The following is a 20,332-nucleotide window of genomic DNA, read 5'->3' on the forward strand; positions in this document are numbered from 1 at the left end:
CACCACTAGTTCTTATAATGATGTTTCTTTAGTCATTTGGAGTGTCTCAAGTTTTGCCTCTAATAAATTCTTTAGGAAAGGCTTAAGAGAATATTCATATTTCATGAATTTTCTTGCTTGTTCATAATATTTTGTCTGTTTTTTATATCTGAAGGTTATGTTTGCCAGAAATAGAATCCTTGGCTCACTTTTTTCTTTTCTTGAGTATCTTAAATTTGTAACTCTTTTTTTTTTTCTGGCAAAAACATTGCTGTTGAAAAATCTAATGTTTTCTTTGCTTTATCTTACTAGTCATATGATCTTTGAGCCTAAATCCTAAGGGATTTTTTTTTTTAAGTCCAGTAATTTTACTAGAGCGTTTTGTTGGTCATTCTGAGTTGACATTCTGAGGTACATTGTGGGCTCTTTCAAGATGTAGTTTCAAATCTTTTTTTAAAAAAATTCAAATGAGTATTCTTGGATTATGGTTTTTCATATTTGTGATGTTGCTTCGCTTTTCTTCTTCAGGGAATCCTGTTATTCACATTACTTCAGTATTTATCAGTTTCTCGCAAATCCTTTGTAACTCTTAATTTCTTACATTTTAAAAAAACAAACAGATTATTAGGAATTATTTCAGATCACTACAGAAAGTTTAGTACAGAAAATTTGCAAAGATAGTGCAGAAATCTGGTGTACCCTTTGCTTAGTATTCCCTAAGATTAACGTATGACATTAGCAGTGTACAAAATTAAGAAACCAACATTGGCACATTAATATTAACTGAGCTCCAGACGTTCACATTTCACCAGTTTCTCCATTAATGTCCATTTTCTGTTCCAGGATTCAATTCAGGATATCATGTTGCATTTAGTTCATTTCTTTTTCTTTTGTTTGTTAAATATGAAGACAATTGTAGAGTCACATGCAGTTGTAAGATATAATACAGAGCTCTTTTATACACTTTGTTGTTTCCTCCAGTGGTAACATTTTGCAAAAACTAATACATAATATCATAATTAGGATATTGAGATTGATATATTCCCCTGTTTTACTTGTGTATTCATTTGTATATTCATTGTATATATCTGTGTGTATTATTAAGTTCTGTAGTATTATATCACCTGTGTAGGTTCCTGTATCCCCTGCCACAGTCAAGATACTGAACAGTTGCAACACCACAAGGATCCTTTGTGTTACCTTGTTATGACCACAGTCACTTCCCACCCCAACCCCTGTCTAACCACTGGTAACCACTAATCTTTCCGTTTCTAGAATTTTGTCATTTCAAAAGTGTATGGAACTGTATAATATGTACAAAATGTATGGAAGTATGGAATTATATAATATGTAACCTTTTGGGATTGGCTTTTTTTCTTTCAGTGTAGTTTTCTGGAGATCCATCTAAGTTGTTGGGTTCATCAGTAGTTCGTTCCTTTTTATTACTGAGAAGTATTCCATGGGATGTATGTACCAGTTCATTTAACCATTTCCCTGTATATAACAGTTTGTTTAACCATCTATTAATACAAATAAAGCTGCTATGAATGTTTATATACAGCAGGTTTTTGTGTGAACTTAAGTTTTCTTTTCTCTAAGATAAGTGCTGGGGAGTGGAATTGAGGGTCATAAGGTAGTTGCATGTCTAGTTTTTAGGTCATTTCTTTTTGATTTTTAAAATTATCCTTCATTTCAACTTTGCTTTTTTTTATGGCATGGTTTGTTATATTTACTCATTTTCCTTTTTCCTTCTAGTTTTGTCTTCATTTCCAAAATGATTTTTTAAATTTTTCAGTCACTTGTTTTTACTTTATTTCTGGGTTTTTCTATTTCTGGTGTTTATTTTTTCACATCTTATGTAATTTTAAATGCATTTTAGTTCCTTAAGTAGATTTAGGTGGTTATAGTTTTGAACTGTTTTCTTGAGCATGGCTCTCTGACATGCTTCCATTTTCTGTAGGGATGTTATTATGATCATTTTCCTCCTTTTGTTTTCTTCTAGTAATGTATCTGAAGTGTGATACTTTTCAGTTGCTCTTTTTTTGGGGGGGGGGGCAGGGTCTTACTCTGTCAGCCAGGCTGGAGTGTAGGGGTGTGATTATGGCCCACTGCAGCCTCCACCTCTTGGGCTCAAGCAATCTTCCCACCTCAGCCTCCTGAATAGTTGGGCCTACATGCATGTGCCACCATGCCTGGCTAATTGAAAAAAAAAAATTTTTTTGTAGAGATGGGATCTTGCTATATTGCTCAGGGTAGTCTTGAACTCCTAGGCTCAAGTGATCCTCTCATGTCAGCCTCCCAAAGTGCTAGGATTACAGGATGAGCCAGCACGTCTGGCCTCAGTAGTTCATTTTTAATATGAATTTATTGTTGCTGAACTTTTAGAAAGAGATTTTATACAGCTTTTCTAACTTGATAAGGTTTCTTCTTGTGCTGTTTTCAGACATTGTTCAACTATATGGCAGCTGATTTCTCAGATTTCCTGCTTTTCTTTCCTTGCCACTTTTACCCGCTCTTTATCTGGACCTCCTCTTTCCTTAGTCACTTAATTTTAATTCCCCTCTTAGCAGATTCTCCTCAGTGTGGGACCCTATCCTGCAAGAGAGCACCAACTCTTCAGGTCTGAGAATTAATAAAGGTCCAGACTGCCTCAGCTCTTTCAGCCCTTGTAGGCCCCTGGCAGGTACCTGTTACTGGAATGGGAAGACCCCTCCTTGTATCAACTACTGTTCTGTAATTGGCTTGGCACATTTATCAGTGATTGCCCACTGGCTCTTTTGAGGTCCTCTTGGTGTTGCGCTCCTCTGGCTTCCCTCAGTTTCCTCCCAGTTAAACACCAGTGACACCCACATCTTGTGACTGTTAGTGGTTTGTCTATATTCACGTTTATTTTGGGGTTTGTAGGAAACTTTTAATTTTTTGGTGAAGGGCTGTCCATGGATCTTTTGTTATCTAGTTGCTTTGTCTGTTTTTATGTGGGAATAAAGGAAGATACAAAATCCACGGGGCCCCTTGCTACTCCCATCTTCTCAGAACCCCATCAGTTGGTTGTTTTGTTTTCTTTGTTCCCAAAGTGGTCTGAAAAATCTGAAGATAAAGTGATTCTGTTTGATAAGTTAGGTTCCATTATGATTTTCTTTGATTAGTAGAAATCTGTATGTTTAAGAAACTTTTTAGTAATGGTATTCATTTCCTTCATTAAAAGTTACCAAAAAAATATGATCTCTAAAGTTAAAAAGAAAGTTTAGAATCTGTATACTGCTGAATTGTGATTTTTTTAACCTGACTATAGCTGTGGTTCTCATACCTTGAATAAATAGTTATATATGGCCCTATGTACTCATGTATGACACTGTGTTGCCCTTCCAGTATTTAGATACGAAGTTATATATGATCCTGCATTGCCTTCCTAGGGAACAGTTCACTTTTTCTATCTCTATCTCACATATCTTTTCCAAGTGATGTGCTACTTAGACTACCCAAGACAACCTATTAAAAAAACAAGTATTTCTCATCACTTCTTTCTTAAGAACCATGACTGTCCTAAGCACTATTATTATCCCTAGTAGAAGAAAACTGTAACAGAGCCTAGTTTCATTTAAGTGTTTATTTTGTACAATAGTTTTTATATTTCTTCCTGCTGAGGGTGTTTTTGTGTGTGTGTGTGTGTGTGTGTGTGTTTTTGAGATGGAGTCTTGCTCTGTTGCCCAGGCTGGAGTACAGTGGTGCAATCTTGGCTCAGTGCAACCTCCGCCTCTCAGGTTCAAGTGATTCTGCTGCCTCAGCCTCCTGAGTAACTGGGATTACAGGCATGTGCCGCCACACCTGGCTAATTTTTGTATTTTTAGTAGAGACGGGGTTTCACCACTTTGGTCAGACTGGTCTCAAACTCCTGACCTCATGATCCGCCCGCCTCAGCCTCCCAAAGTGCTGGGATTACAGGCGTGAGTCACTGCACACGGCCTCTGATGAGGGTTTTAAAATGTTTTACATTTTATCACAAAATGTAAAATTAGGCATAATCATGTAAACTAATACTATGCACAGTCCAGTTCTATTTTGATTTTTTCCTATCAAAGCATTAATATGCTTCTCACTTTCATGAACTTTATGGACTAGCAGTTGACACTGATCTGAATATGTAGCCTACACAGCGGTTATAAAAGTAAATTGATTTTGGAATAACTTTAGATTTACATACAACTTGGGAAGATTAGACGGACAGTTATTGTATACACTTTATCTAGCATCCTCTAATGTTAGCATTTTACACAACCATGGTAAGTTTTTCAAAACAGAGAACACAGGTGCAATGCCATAAACTAGACTATAGGCAGACTTCATTCAGATTTCACCATTTTTCCCACTGATGTCCTTATTCTGTTTCAGAACCCAATCCAGGATACGGCCTTGCATTTATTTATTTATTTATTTATTTAGAGACAGGGTCTCACTCTGGCACCCAGGCTGGAGTGCAGTGGTGCGATCTTAGCTCACTGCAACCTCTGCCTCCCGGGTTCAAGTGATTCTCCTATCTCAGACTGCCCAGTAGCTGGGACTACAGGTGCATACCACCACACCCAGCTGATTTTTGTGTTTTTTAGTAGAGATGGGGTTTCACCATGTTGGCCAGGCTGGTCTCGAGCTACTGACCTCAAGTGATCCGCCTGCCTCGGCCTCCCAAAGTGCTGGGATTACAGGCATGAGCCACTGTGCCCGGCCTACTTTGTATTTAATCAGCATGTCTCCTTGTCTTCTCTCATCTGTGACTGTTTCTTAGTTTTTTGTTGTTTTTCATTACTTTGACAGTTTTGAAGAGTATTGGTCAGGTATTTTTAGAATGTCCCTGAGTTTGGGCTTTCCCACTGTTTTCTCTTGATTAGACTGGGCTTACGGGTTTTGTGGAAGAATACCACAGAGATAAAATACCCTTCTCATCACATTATATCAGGGGTTACATGATATTACGATGATTTATCACTGGTGATGGTAATCTTGATCACTTGGTTGAGGTAGTGGTTGCCAAGTCTCACCACTCTGATGTTGCTCTTTTTCTTTTTTCATATTCTAGTCTTTGGAAATGATTCACTAAATCCAGCCCATACTGAAGGAGAGTGGAATTAAGCTCCACTTTTTAGAGGGGGACGTAGCTACATAAATTATTTGGAATTATTTTGTAAGGAAGATTTGTCTCTACCATTAATTTATTTGATTTATTTATGTCAATATTGACTGATGGGTATTTAATTTTTTATTTGGGTTATAATCCATATAATCCAATACTATTGTTATTTATTTTGCAACTCAAATTATTCTAGCATTGGTCATTGGGAGCTCCTTCAGATTGGCTCCTGGTCACATTCCCCATTTTTTTTCTTTTTCTTTTTTGAACACTTCCTTACTTTCTGGCTCCCTGCCCCAACCCTAGGTAGGTGGCCATTTCTCCAAGGAGCCCTAGTTCCTTTTATTGGAGATTTGCATTTAGAAATCAAGATCTAGGTGCTGGATGCACTCATTGCTACTGAGGTGTTACTGTTTCTAGGACTTTTCAGTGGACACAGCTAGAATATATATTTCTCTGTAATAACTGGTTATTTATAATGCATACATATCTATACTTATTTCTACATTTATCTGTTTACATATATATTAAAATAAACATGAGTTCATACCAATATCTCTGACTCTAATCCAGTACCATGGGGTTTATCCTAGCCTTCTTGCCTTGTTTATTTGTAACTTCTTTCACTGATGGTAAAAAACTTGAATCTCATTATCTACAATTTACTTACTCATTTAACTCTAGTGTACAATGAAGTAGTTTCAGAATTGCTAACCCATACCACTGTGAGAAAGAAATTTACCAACTAGAGTACAGTGTTTATGTCAGTTCTTTTTGTCTTTATCCTTATAGTACCCAGTCAAAACACCATTTTTGTTTCTTAGGTTAGCCCCATCTCCTTCAGTGCAGTTATATCCTATATTTATAATATAGTTAGATCTATTTGTCACAGTCTGCATTCCATTTTTGGAACTCCTGACATCCTGGGTGAAGTTTTAAAAAAATTGTGTACAATTAAGTTTGCTCTTTGGAATGTACAGTTCAGTGAGTTTTGACAAATGCACATGGTTATGAATTTACTACTTCAAAATCATACAGAACAATTCCTTCACCTTAAAAATTCCCTTGTGTTGCTCTTTTATATTCAGCCACATCTCTTTCCTTCAAGCCCTGACAACTATGTTTGTGTGGGTTTATTTCTGGACTTGTTCAAAATGTTATATAAGTAGAATAATATGATGTATATCTTTTAGTGTTTAGCTTATTCCATGTAGCAAAAGGCATTTTAGGTTTAAGTATTGTGTTGTGTGAATCAATAGCTCATTCTTTTGCTGAGTGGTATTCCGTTGTTTGGATGTGCTATAGTTTGTTACTCATTCACTTGTTGAAGGATATCCTGGTTATTTTCAGAATCTATGATTATGAGCAAACCTACTATAAACTTGGTTAGATGCCTAGGAGTGGGATTGGTAAATGTACGTTTAACTTTTAAAGAAACTGTCAAAACAGTTTTCCAAAGTAGCTGTACCATTTTGTATTCTAATCTGCAGGCACTGAAAGTTCCTGTTGCTCTATGTCCCTGCCAGCATTAAAAAATACATATATTAGCAATTCTAATAGGTCGGTAGTGGTATTTCATTTTGCTTTTAATGAGTATTTTCCTAATGCCAGATTAACTTAAGCATCTTTTCATATATTTATTTACCATCCACGTATCTTCTTTGGTGAAGTATCCACATCTCTTGCACATTTCTTTATCAGGTGTTTTACTTTATTGATGTTGAGTTTTAATATATTTTTATTGTTTTTTATTCTGGATACTAGTTATTTACTCGATATGCTATTTGTAAATATTTTCTCCTAATCTGTGACTTGTCTTTTTTTTTTTTTTTTGAGACAGAGTCTCGCTCTGTTGTCCAAGCTGGAGTGCAGTGGCATGATCTCAGCTTACTGCAATCCCTGCCTTCCAGGTTCAAGCGATTCTTGTGCCTCAGACTCCCGAGTAGCTGGGACTACAGGCATGCGCCACCACGCCCAGCTGATTTTTGTATTTTTGATAGAGGTGGGGTTTTGCCATGTTGGCCAGACTGGTCTTCAACTCCTGGCCTGAACTGATCTGCTTGCCTCAGCCTCCCAAAGTGCTGGGATTACAGGTGTGAGCCACCGTGCCCGGCTTCAATGACTTGTCTTTTCATTTTCTTTTTTCTTTTTTTTTTTTTTTTTTTGAGACGGAGTCTCGCTCTGTCACCCAGGCTGGAGTGCTGTGGCCGGATCTCAGCTCACTGCAAGCTCCGCCTCCCGGGTTCACGCCATTCTCCTGCCTCAGCCTCCCGAGTAGCTGGGACTACAGGCGCCCACCACCTCGCCCGGCTAATTTTTTTGTATTTTTTAGTAGAGACAGGGTTTCACCGTGTTAGCCAGGATGGTCTCGATCTCCTGACCTCGTGATCCGCCCGTCTCGGCCTCCCAAAGTGCTAGGATTACAGGCTTGAGCCACCGCGCCCGGCCTCATTTTCTTAACATTGTCTTCACAGAGCAAAAGTTATATGTTTTGATAAATTTTTAATCAATATTTTTTATAATGTATTGTGCTTTTTTGGTGTCTAAAAGCTCACTGCCAAATTCAGCATCACAAAAATTTTCTCCTGTCTTTATTTCTAATAGCTTTACATTTTAAGTTTAGGTCTCTGATCCATTTTGAGATATGCTTTGTATAAGGTGCGAGTTGTATGTCAAGGTTCACTCTTCTGTAGATGTCCAGTTGTTCCATAACCATTTATTGAAAAGATTATCCTTTCTCAACTTAATTGCATTTGTACCTTTGTCAAAAATCAGTTGACTCGATTTGTGTGTGACTATTTCTAAGCTCTCCATTTTGTTCCGTTGATCTGTGTGTCTGTACTTTTACCAGTGCTGCACCGTCTTGTAATTGTAGTTAGTAATTTCCACACTCCTTGCCTTTTCATATGTTTTAGAGTCAGCTTTTTGATGTTTACTAAAAGCTTGATGGGATTAAGTTTGGAATTGCACTAATTTTATAGATCAAAATGGGGAGAACTGATACTTTAATATTACAGAGTTCAAATGCATGTATATGTTTTATTTCTACATTTATTTAGATTTTTTATTTCTTCCTCAGTTTTTCAATAGTTTTCAGCATTCAGCAAATATTTGTTAGCTGTCTACCCAAGTCCTGCTCTTCTTTTTCAGTGCTGTTGTAAATGGTATTCTTATTGGTTTCAAATTCCTCTTGTTCATTGTAATGGGAATGCAGTTGACTTTTTTTTTTTTTTTTTGAGATGGAGCCATCTAGGCTCACTGCAAGCTCCATTTCCTGGGTTCACGCCATTCTCCTGCCTCAGCCTCCCAAGTAGCTGGGACTACAGGTGCCCGCCATCATACCTGGTTAATTTTTTGTATTTTCAGTGGAAATGGGATTTCACAGTGTTAGCCAAGATGGTCTCGATCTCCTGAGCTTGTGATCCGCCTTGGCCTCCCAAAGTGCTGGGATTACTGGTGTGAGCCACCGCACCTGGCCTGCAGTTGACTTTTATATAGTGACTTTGTATCCTGCAACCTTGCTAAATTCACTTATTCTAGGAGTTGTTTTTTAAGTAAAGTCTACATGGACAATCATTTTGCTAGTTGAGACAGTTTTATTTCTTCCTTTCCAATTTGTATGTCTTTTCTTTTTCTTGCTTGTTGCACTGGCTGGGACTCCAGTATAGTGTTAGATAGAAGTAGTAAGAGACGACATCTTTGCCTTGTTTCTCATATGGTGAGAACATTCAGTTTCTCACCAGTAATTATGATGTTGGCTGTAAGTTTTTTAAAAATGCCCTTTATTAGGTTAAGGAAATTTACTTCTATTCTTAGTTTGCTGAGAATGAATTATTCTCATTGTGAATTCGTAGTCATGAATAAATATTGAAATGTATCAAATGCTTTTTCTGAATCTATTGATATTATATGGTTTTCCTTATTCAGTCTATTAATATGGTGAATTACATTGATTTTCATATTTTGAATTAGCATTACATTTCTTGAACCCCACTTGGTTGTGATGTATTATCTTTTTATATATTACTGGATTTAATTAGCTAATATTTTATGGAGTATTTTGAATATTTCGTTGACTGTGACCATGAGGAACATTGGTCTATAGTTTTCTTGTTATATCTTTGTTTGCTTTTAGTGTTAGGGCAATGCTGGTCTGGTAAAATAAGTTAGAAGGTGTTCCCTCCTTTTCTATCTTCTGGCATATGTTATATAAAATTGGTATTATTCCTTAAATGTTTGTTGTTACTTGCTAATGAAGCCACCTTAATCTGGAGTTTTCTTTTTTTAGAAGGTTTTTAATGTATGAATTCAATTTCATATTTATATGTGTGTGTATATATATATATGAGTGTGTGTCTGTACACACACATGCACTCACACACATCTACTCATTTTTATTCAGGTTCTCTATTTCTTCTTGAGTTTTGGTAGCTTGTGTCTTTCAGTGAACTGACCCATTTTATCTACATCAATGAATTTAAAAGTATAGGGCTATTTGTAGTGTTTATTATCTTTTAATGCATGTTAGATCATTAATGATGTTTCCTCTTTTATTTATGATGCCAATAATTTGTGTCTTCTCTATTTTTTTCTTGGTTATCTTGACTAGAGTTTTATCAATTTTATTGATCTTTTCAGATAATCAACTTTTGGTTTTATTGATATTCTCTATTCTTCTATTTTTATTAATTTCTACTCTGATTTTTTTTTTCTGCTTACACTGGCTTTAATTTGTTCTTCTTTTTCTAATTTTCTACCGAAGAATTGTAGGTTACTGATTTCTGTCCTTCTTCCTTTTCTAATATATGCATTTAATGCTGTACATTTTGAACAAAGTTTATATTTAAATTTTAGCAAAACCACATGGTTTATCAAGAAAGCTTTCTGAAAGAATGGGGTTCATGGGGCACATAAAAAGAAAAATGTTGCAGTATCATGGAGTTTATTTGAACAAATGGGAGAGAATAACTGTCTGGCAGAGGAAGAAAGAATAAGAAATTCATGTTTGGATGTGTGCCTATAGTCTTAGCTACCCGAAAGGCTGAAGTGGGAGGATCGCTTGAGTCCAGGAAGCAGAGGTTGCAGTGAGCTGAGATAGTGTCCCTGTACTCCAGCCTGTGTGACAGAGCAAGACCCTGTCTCAAAAAAAGAAAGAAAAAAGAAATTCATGTTTGAAAGTGAAACTACTATGAAAGAAGGGCATTAAAGATAAAAATTACCGTTAAGGTGTATTTAACAATTATATATTTATATTTAACATTGTATTAATGTTTAATGATTAGGTACTTGTATCTTATTTTAGAAATGATGTTAGTGATGGTGATAACCTCTGTACAATTGCCAGTGAAAAGAACAATGTGTGACTACACTGTCAGTACTCAAATGCCTTTTTGAAGACATCATTGTGCTGCAGACTGTGTCTAATACAAATCACCCGTACAGTTTTCTTTTTTCATTCACGGATGATATGGTTATCAATATAGGAGAAGCCTATGTTCATTTTGCTGATTCTTAGTTTTTTTTTCCCCCTTCTTTTCCTGCAGAAATGCTGAGCCGATTATCAGGATTAGCAAATGTTGTTTTGCATGAATTATCAGGAGATGATGACACTAATCAGAATATGAGGGCTCCCTTAGACCCTGTGAGTAGTTCTGTTCTGATTTAAACTGGTAAGACATATGTTCTGTGTTCTTCTAAGGAAAATAATTTAAGATAGAAGGGTGTGAGAAGCCTCCGTGGTGCTAGTTGAAGTGAGGATTTAGAAAAATATTGACATTTTATAAGTGATCCTTGTAAGTTTTTAGCTTAAAAGCCACAGTGATGGGAAACAAGTCCTGGATACAATTTGAAAGGACTTTCTCATTTGTCTCCCTGGGCTTTGTTTAGTGCCAGATTGTTTTAAGTCCTTTGTTCTCATCCTTGGCTATTCCTGTTCCACAGGAAAGGTCTAAGTGACAAATGGGAAAACTGGAACACCTCTTGGGTTTCAGAATATCTGTTTGCTTTGTAACTTCATTTACCACTTCTCTTATAGTTTGTATTTTATTTTATTTTGTTTTATTTTAAGATGACACAAATTGGCAGTATGTATTATATTTTTTGAAGTCCACATAAGGAATTAATAAAATTCCTTAGTTTTCTGAGAAGACAAGAAGTAATGCTTAGTGGTTAAGAGAGTTTTACTTAACTACTCTCTAACTTTTGGCCTTTACCCTTACTGGTTTATGATTTTTGCCTTTATTTTTCTCTTAGGTAAAATTAGGATGATAATACATGGGATAATGTTTGTAAAATGTTTAACATTTATAAAATACTTAATACATTGTAATGGCTATGATAATGATTATTATTGGATCAGAGTTAAATTCTTGAGTTAACAAGAATATGAATTGGGCAAAACATAAGAAGTTGGAATGAAGAAACTCCTATTGGGAAACTAACACCTGGTGCATTGGCAACTTTTTTCCTAAATATTAGGAATTACACCAAGAATCTGACATGGAATTTAATAATACTACACAAGAAGATGTTCAAGAGCGCCTGGCTTATGCAGAGCAATTGGTGGTGGAGCTAAAAGATATTATTAGACAGAAGGATGTTCAACTGCAGCAGAAAGATGAAGCGCTACAGGTACTATTGTTTTTATCCTTTCTTGTGGAGCATTTGATAAAGGACAGATGATACACTACTCACTTTGATTTTTGTCTCCACTTAGATTATTAGAGAATCTGATTATCTCCCTAGTACTATAACCTTATGCCTACTGAAAATAACTTTTGGACTGGGCATGGTAACTCACACCTGTAATCCCAGCATTTTGGGAGTCTGAGATGGGAGGATTTCTTGAGGCCAGGAGTTCAAGATTAGCCTGGGCAACATAGTGAGACCCTGTCTCCACAAAAAAATAATTTAAAAAAAATTAGCTGGGCATGGTGGTGGGCACCTGTAGTCCCAGCTGCTCTGGAAGCTGAGATAGGAGGATCATTTGAGCCCAGGAGTTAGAGGCTGCAGTGAGTTGTGATTGCACCAATGCAGTCCATCCCTGGTGACAGAGAGAGACCCTGTCTCTAAAAGTAATAATAATAAAAATAACTTTTAGTATGTGCTAGATAAGAGGTGAATAAACATTTATGTGTTTACCATGATTGTTCTTGGGCAGGAAGAAAGAAAAGCTGCTGATAACAAAATTAAAAAACTAAAACTTCATGCGAAGGCCAAATTAACTTCTTTGAATAAACACATAGAAGAAATGAAAGCACAAGGAGGGACTGTTCTGCCAACAGAACCTCAGTCAGAGGAGCAACTTTCCAAGGTATGGTGACTGGGTATAGTGTGTATTTCCTAAGTTGAAAAAACCTACCAATACAGCAGATCTTCACCAATCACAAACATTTAGGATGCTAAAATGATACAGCACTAAATAATGTTTTGTTTTTTTGGTTTTTTTTTTCTTATTGAGCTTATAGTTCAGCTGGACTGTAGGCCACACACAGGGAGAATGAAAGGCCTACAGAAAACATGGATATGAAATGCCAGTTGTGACTTAGACTTTCAGGGAATTAAAAAAGGCTTACAGGAAGAAATAAATACTGAAGTGAGACATTTAGACAGGAGGGAAACATACCTTTTAGAGGCGTTTCGTCATTGATTAGAAGATTAAACTATGTTATCTCTAAGGTTTCTTCCAGCTCTGAAATTTTTTAATTCAATGACTTAACACAGAATATTCTGTGTCCTCATATAGTCACATAGTGGTGGATTAAAGCTTCATGCATGTGGGCTGAATCAGCTGAGTTATCTTGGACTCTCTAAAAGGGAGGCTCTCTAGGTTTATGACTGCAGCCAGCAAAGCAGTTTAAGGTTGGAGATACAGAGGAGGAGTAAGGAAAGTACTGCCCTGTGAGGAATATTGTCCCATTACTCAAATTTTCATTTTCTTTCCTCTATAGTTTAACTCCACATATTCACATTCAGTTAGATATTTAGAGAACAAGAAACTTCAGTTTTGTGGAGAGTTTGGTACAGATGATATGGAGGCAGGCATATCACATGCATACTGAAATTATAGAGTGAGCCTAGACTTCACTGTGTGTAAGAAATCTTTTTTTTTTAATTTTTTTAATTTTTTGAGACGGAGTCTCGCTCTGTCGCCCAGGCTGGAGTGCAGTGGCCGGATCTCAGCTCACTGCAAGCTCCGCCTCCCGGGTTTACGCCATTCTCCTGCCTCAGCCTCCCGAGTAGCTGGGACTACAGGCGCCTGCCACCACGCCCGGCTAGTTTTTTGTACTTTTTAGTAGAGACGGGGTTTCACCGTGTTCGCCGGGATGGTCTTGATCTCCTGACCTCGTGATCCGCCCGTCTCGGCCTCCCAAAGTGCTGGGATTACAGGCTTGAGCCACCGCGCCCGGCTCTTTTTATTTTTTTAGTTTCATTTTGTTTTACTCGTTTACCCTCTAGTATCCTTAGTTCTTGGGAAATGAGATTTTAATCAGTTTTCTAGGCACAACCCTTGGGATCACTAGTTAGTGACCCAGTTCCTGCTTAGTCTTTTCTCTCAGGGGCTAATGATCAGAGGACATTACTTTTCCTGAATTGATAACCTTATTTAACGTCTTGAAGCTTATTTTAAAAGCTTTTCTCAATCTTCTCAAATAATTTCACCTTGATCCTTCTTTTCCTTTTGGTTTTTCCTCTCTCAGTTCTCTTCCCCTCACTGTGGTAGCACCAACCTCTCTCCTCATATGGCTTTGTTCCCTCCAGCTTCTCCTCAGCTATGATGTCAGATTTTTAAATTACCCATTTTATGTTCTGCTTTTTAATTTAATTTTTAGCTCTGAGACCTTAAAGAAATCAATGTCTTAGAGCTCGTTTTCTTCTTCTGTTAAAGAAATGATTTCTAAGTTTCAGCAATCAGTCATAGCAACCCTTTAACTATTATATACTCATACAGAGCTAGGTATTCTGTGGAAAGTATAGTTGCAGAAATGACAACAGTCCTCAGGTGCTTGACTGACTTAGGGGAAAGTATACAAGTATTCTTTGTAATTCCAGCAAGCAGAAATAGCTTTGTTTAGGGGATTGGGAGGGACTAAATTTATAGAGAAGCAGAATCTCAGTCTAAGGGAGAGCTTTTGGGAAAAAAAAAAAAAAATAGATTATTGAAAAATTTGGATTTCCCCTCACTGGCTCTTTTCTGATGTTTTGCTTCTCACTTAACAACAGCTATAATTTCCTGAGCTCGCTCCTTGATTCTTCAAGGCAACAAGACTTTGGGTTTTCTATTAAGGTTTAGTCCTGCATGGCACTGACTGATTTTGCCCTCAGAATAAAAGCTGTCAAAATGGGACACTTGGTGCCATTTCTTCCAATTATCACATCCCCTCCAGTATCTTCCTGCTTTTGGTTGCTCTCCAGTATTTTCAGATAGCTGTTTTCTGTGTTGTTCACAGTTTTGGGTTCACATGCTTGGTGTGAGGAACTGTTTGGCCATACGAAAACTGGACAACCCTAAGATTTCTCATTTGTTAGATCAGCTGGGTTTTCTTGCTCCCATCAGTTTAATAAAATTATAACTAAATGGTTGTAAATGAAGAATTAGAAGAAAATATCAAATATATATTAATTGTAATTCTTTTAAATAATGACTTTATCTCCTGCATTTTCAGCATGACAAGAGTTCTACAGAGGAAGAGATGGAAGTAGACAAGATAAAACATAAACTCCAGGAGAAGGAGGAACTAATCAGCACTTTGCAAGCCCAGCTTACTCAGGCACAGGCAGAACAAGCTGCACAGGTAGGGATGGAAGTTACTTCATAATCATTAGGTTAACGAATCACTAAAACCAATGGATTATTATGTGACAAATACATTTTTCTAGATGCACAATGGGCATTTATCTATGTATATATCAGTCTCCTTTTCTTCCTTTCTTCTTGTCTGGTAATTTTATTAGAATATGCATTGGTGTTTGTCATTTTTAGTTGTTATTCATAGATACCCAATATACTCTTTCAATACATCTTTTCACACATTTTAAGTTTTTTTTTTTGTTTGTTGTTTTATTTCACTTTAGGCATTCTGTTTTTTGTTTACTTTTGTGTTTTTTCTGTTTTGTATCTTCTATAGTACAATGAGTTTTTCTTTTATATTGGATTTTTCATGAGTTCAGTCACCTCATTTCTGATTTTTCTAAATCTGATTTATGTTTTTCTCTCATCTCTGTAATTTTTTTTCTTTTCTTTTTTCTTTTTTTTTTTTTTTTGAGACAGGGTCTAACTCTGTTGCCCGGGCTGGAGCGCAGCAGCATGATCTCAGCTCTCTGCAACCTCTGCTTGCCAGGTTCAAGCAATTCTCCTGCCTCAGCCTCTCGAGTAGCTAGAATTACAGGCATGCACCACCATGCCTGGCTAATTTTTTGTATTTTTAATAGCAATGGAGTTTCACCATATTAGCTAGGCTGGTCTGGAACTCCTGACCTCAAGTGATCCACCTGCCTGGGCCTCCCCGAGTGCTGGGATTACAGATGTGAGCCACCATGTCTGGCCTGTATAATTTTCTTAATTTTTAAAAACTTTTTGAAATAGATTGCAATTTTGATTTTTTTTTTTTAATGTGCCTCTGGTGTGCTTTTATCACCTATAATCATATCATTCTGCTCCTTAGTTTTGTTTTTAATTTATAATAAAAGAAATTTAATTTAATTTAAATAAAAGAATTTATTTCTTACATTTATGGAGGCTGAGAAGTCTAAAGTTGGGGGACTGCATCTGGTGAGGGTCTTCTTGCTGATAGGGCTCTCAATGGTGTCGCAAGGCAGCACAAGGCATCACATAGTGAGGGTGCTGAGTGTGCTAATTGGCCAGCTCAGGTCTCTCTTCCTCTTATAAAGCTACCAGTTCCCCTTCTATGACAACCCATTAATTCATTAATCCATGAATGTGTTAATCATTCCTGAGTTCAGAGACCTCCTGAACCAGTCCTTTCTTAAAGGCCTCTTGTCACATTGGGGATTCAGTTTCAACATGAGGTTTGGAGAGGACATTCACACTATAGCCTTCCACCCTTGGCCCTCTAAAACTCATATTCTTCCCACATGCAAATACATTAATTCTATCCCTGCAGCCCCAAAGTCTTAGCTCATTCCTGCACCAATTCTTCTGTGAGCCTATGAAGTAAAAACACAGTATGTTCCTCCAAGATACAATGGTAGGACAAGCATAGGATTCACATCATCATTCTAAAAGGGAGAACTAGGCAAGAAGAAAGAGAGTAACAGACCCCAAGCAAGTTTGAAAACCAAGACAGCAGACATTGGGCCTTAAAATTCCAGAAAACCTTCTTTTACTCCATTTTCAGCATCCTCTGTACAGGTACAGGGGTTGGGTCCCTAAGACCTCAGGCAGTTCTGCCCCTATGGCTTTGCTGGGCTTAGTCCAGCCAGCTCTCCCAGGCTGACTTTGCATTGCGCACTGGTAGCTCTATCGTTCTAGTACGGCAGTGGTAGTTCCACACCATGGTTCCACTAGGCATTACTCTAGTGGAGACTCTGCAGGGCATTTCCAACCCCTCATTTCCCCTTGGCATTGCTCTAGTGGGGCTCTCTCTGGTGGTTCTGCCCCAAGACAAGTCTCTGCCTGAGTGCCCTGGCTTATCCTTCGACATGTGAGTGGAGACTACCAAGCCTCCACAGCTCTTGCTTTCTGTGAGCCTGCAGAATTAGCACCATGTGGATGTTACCAAGTTTTACAACTCGTACCCTTTGAGCTGTGGCATGAGCTATACCTGGGGCTGCTTTGCACTGACCAGAACAGCTGGGCTGCGAGGAGCAGTGTCCTGAAGTGGCACAGAGCAGTGATATCTCAGGGCCTATTCACAGAAACCATTCTGTCCTCTTAGGGCCATAGGCCTGTGATGGGGGCTGTTGGGGCAGCCTTAAGATTTCCAAAATGCCTTTAGGGCCTTTTCACATTGTCTTGATTATTAGTAACTGGCTCCCTTTTAACCGTGTTAATTCCTTTACAACAAGGATGTAAAACTGCTTCCACATTTTCAAATAATCATTATCAGCAGTGACCCCACTTGTCAATACCAATTTTCCATTTTAGTCCGTTTTCTCTTGCTTGTAGCAGAATACCTGAAACTGGGTAATTTATAAGAAGTTATGGAGGCTGAGAAGACCAAGGGTGAGAGGCTGCATCTGGTGAGGGTCCTCTTGCTAGTGGGGGCTACTCTGTTTTTTTAATAGTAACTTTATATAGGATATGACCTTCATCCTTTTATCTTCCTTATTTTTGTGTCAAATTCATTTTCCTAAACCTCTCTTTGGAAGGAGGCTTGATTCAGGAAAGCTTTTCTTAACAGACTTCCTTTTTCTGTTGTTTTTGTGTTGTGTTCAAAGATATGGAAGCTGGATTTCTGAGATTTCCTGGCTTTCTTCCTTCTGCCCTTCGCTTTGGTTTATATCAGCACTGTCCAATAGTAATAGGTTTATTTGTAATAATTAAAGATTGGAAACAATTCACATGCCCATCAATAGGGAAGTATTTAAACTGTGGTATATCCACACACTGGAATACTACTTAGAAGTGAAAAGGAACCAATTATACAACAGTAGAAGGCCTTCATTTTAAATTTTGAAATGTGTCTATATTTATTTTTGAACTTGGAAAATTCAATTATAATGTTTATCTTACAATTTAATTATTAGTTATGATTAAATTGGTATCAACTGTTACTCATGCTGTCTGCATTAAGTATACAGATAAACACATTACAGTGTTATATAGGGATCTAGATAAAAGTTACACTGAATCAACCCATTGATACCAACTACATATACATTTGTTACTTGTTCAACACCTCAACAGTAATTTACATGATGCAACAGATAAGATGAAATATAGTCATGCCGAAACAAAGTTGTACTTAATGGAAAAATAATTTATACTTCAGTTTTCAAATTCAAATTAAATAATGTTAAAAATTAAAAATATTTCTTTTCTATCAGACCCATTTCAAGCCCTCTATATCCACATGTGACTAGTTGATACTGAATTATACATTATGTTTGTAGACCTCTTTCTTCTGTCTCTTTAATTCCTTTTCTGCATAATTTTTATATCACTCCTGGCACTTTCTTCTTAGTACAGGTTCATGTCTCAGAAGGGAGCCATGATGAGTCAGTTTTGAGAGTTCAGGGGGCCTAGATTGCTCTAACCCTTTTAGACCCTCTTACTGTGCACCCCTTGCATTTACCTAGTATTAAGGAATGGCAAAGCCCTGCCACTATTTTAAAATTGGCCAACTGTGCATTCCAACAAATAAATACATTGGCTGTTTAGGGGTGTCCCTTTTTCAGAGCCTTCAGATTTCACTCTGTTGCTGCCTTCTTTTTCTTATGCAATGTAAGACTAATACAATGTAGTTCTTGTGGGTTTTGGTGGTTTGTCCTTACTAGCCTATATTTTATGGTTTTTAGGATGGTCTGCCTAATTTTACCGTAAATGTTACATGTGGATTTTTTGGTTTTACTATCTCGTACTGTCTATGTGAGGATTCAGAGAAATTGAAAAATTGCCACTACTGCTTCTGTCTTCTTCTGACAAATAAAATTTTGATAATGCATGCAATTTCCTTTTGTGTTCAATGGAAACTAGACCAAAATATGGTAGGCATTTAAGTCAAGCAAGAAAGGGAGGTCAAAGAATTAATAATGCTAATTCTTTTGCTTAAATAATTTTTTTTTCCTTCTATGTCTTCAGTTTGATAAGACTTCTACAGAGATGGAAGAATTTGTAATGATGAAGCAACAGCTCCAGGAGAAGGAAGAACTCATTAGCACTTTACAAGCCCAACTCAGCCAGACACAGGCAGAGCAAGCTGCACAGGTAGGGGTGGAAGGGACCTCACAAAATTAGGATAAAGAGCCGTGAAGTCCAGTGGGTTATTACACACAAGTCAATTCAATGAGTCACTTTAAAAAAACTTAGTAGATAAAAGTATAGTAGCATGGGTGTTGCACTAGAAATTAGAAGGATATATAGTAGAAGAGATTAGGAGATGTGTGATAGGTAAGTGTGTCATTAGGGAACACCAGAAAACCTCACAATGTGTTATTTACCTTGATTAATTTTCTATAGCCTAACTGATGACTGTTTCTTAGTTCTGCAGGTCCAGAAACTTAATTTCAATAGCAGACAGAGATTCAGTCTTTTAGGAATGGGCTCATGCTGAGTTCAGAAGAGACTAATAAGTAAACCAAAAGAAATAAAAATAATTAGGTTCATTCTTTCCCTAAAATAATATCTATCTTAATAGGAAGATAAATTATAGTTTGATTAGTTAGTGAGCCTGTAATGAGAAAGTGGTGTAGGTCATGTGATTTTAGATTAAATGGCACCAGTATGTGACATTCTTCTTCCCATTTTTTTCATCTATCGAGACGAGACCATTTGGATTGGCATCCTCAACTTTTTCTATTTTTCTAGGTTTCTTGGTTGGCCACCCATTCTCACATATTTATTTTTGAAATTGGGTCTCACTCTGTTGTCCAAGCTGGAGTACAAGTGGTACAATCATAGATCACTGCAGCCTCAATCTCCTGGGCTCAAGCCATCCTCTCACTCACCTCAGCCTCCCAAGTAGCTGGGGCTACAGGCATGTACCACCACATCTGGCTAAATTTTTTACATTTTTTGAAGAGACAAGTTCTCACTATGTTGCCCAGGCAGGCCTCGCACTCCTGAGTTCAAGTAATCCTCACACCTTGGCCTCCCAAAGTGCTGGGATTATAGGCACTGTCATTTTTTGGTGTGTGTTGGGGGGGAGGTGGAGTGGGGGAATGCTTATGAATCATGAAAGTTTTTTTCCCTGAAGTACCTTTGTACATTGCTAATCTTATCCATTCGATGTTTACTTTATTAATAATTTATAGTATTAATGGTGCCTTCTCTCTGTGGTTGGCCTACTGGTGTGTATACCATTAAAATTGTATATCCTGAAATTCTTGGTTTTACCTATTAGCTTTTATTGTGTCCTTTTTAAATTTTTTATTTATTTTTATTGTGTCCTTTTTATGTATATGCAGTATATACAGTGCAGGATGAAGAAATACAAAATATGGTTTTTACCTATATGTTGCTAAAATACGGAAAGCCAGGATATGTAAATGTGTTAAGAGATTCATCATAATTTAAGGCTTTCTGAATAAGTGCCAAAACAAGCAGCAGTA

The 20,332-nt window shown here is 37.1% G+C and overlaps 1 protein-coding gene across 9 annotated transcripts in view; it reads left to right on the forward strand.

Moving 5' to 3' along the window:
• Nucleotides 1-20,332, forward strand: part of GOLGB1 (golgin B1) — a 95,934-nt gene that overhangs the window by 12,423 nt on the left and 63,179 nt on the right. For 8 of the 9 annotated variants that reach the window (XM_033211065.1, XM_033211064.1, XM_033211066.1 and 5 more), the window contains exons 2-6: nucleotides 10,645-10,742; nucleotides 11,579-11,731; nucleotides 12,261-12,413; nucleotides 14,767-14,895; nucleotides 18,864-18,989. In XM_033211065.1, the coding sequence (XP_033066956.1) occupies nucleotides 10,647-10,742; nucleotides 11,579-11,731; nucleotides 12,261-12,413; nucleotides 14,767-14,895; nucleotides 18,864-18,989 (657 nt within the window). In that variant the 5' untranslated portion in view covers nucleotides 10,645-10,646. Of the gene's footprint in view, nucleotides 1-10,644; nucleotides 10,771-11,578; nucleotides 11,732-12,260; nucleotides 12,414-14,766; nucleotides 14,896-18,863; nucleotides 18,990-20,332 lie in introns of all 9 variants that reach the window. The other variant, XM_033211070.1, reaches the window with a different exon arrangement.

Source organism: Trachypithecus francoisi, unplaced genomic scaffold, assembly GCF_009764315.1.
Source record: "Trachypithecus francoisi isolate TF-2019V2 unplaced genomic scaffold, Tfra_2.0 Lachesis_group0, whole genome shotgun sequence".
Classification (NCBI taxonomy): domain Eukaryota; kingdom Metazoa; phylum Chordata; class Mammalia; order Primates; family Cercopithecidae; genus Trachypithecus; species Trachypithecus francoisi.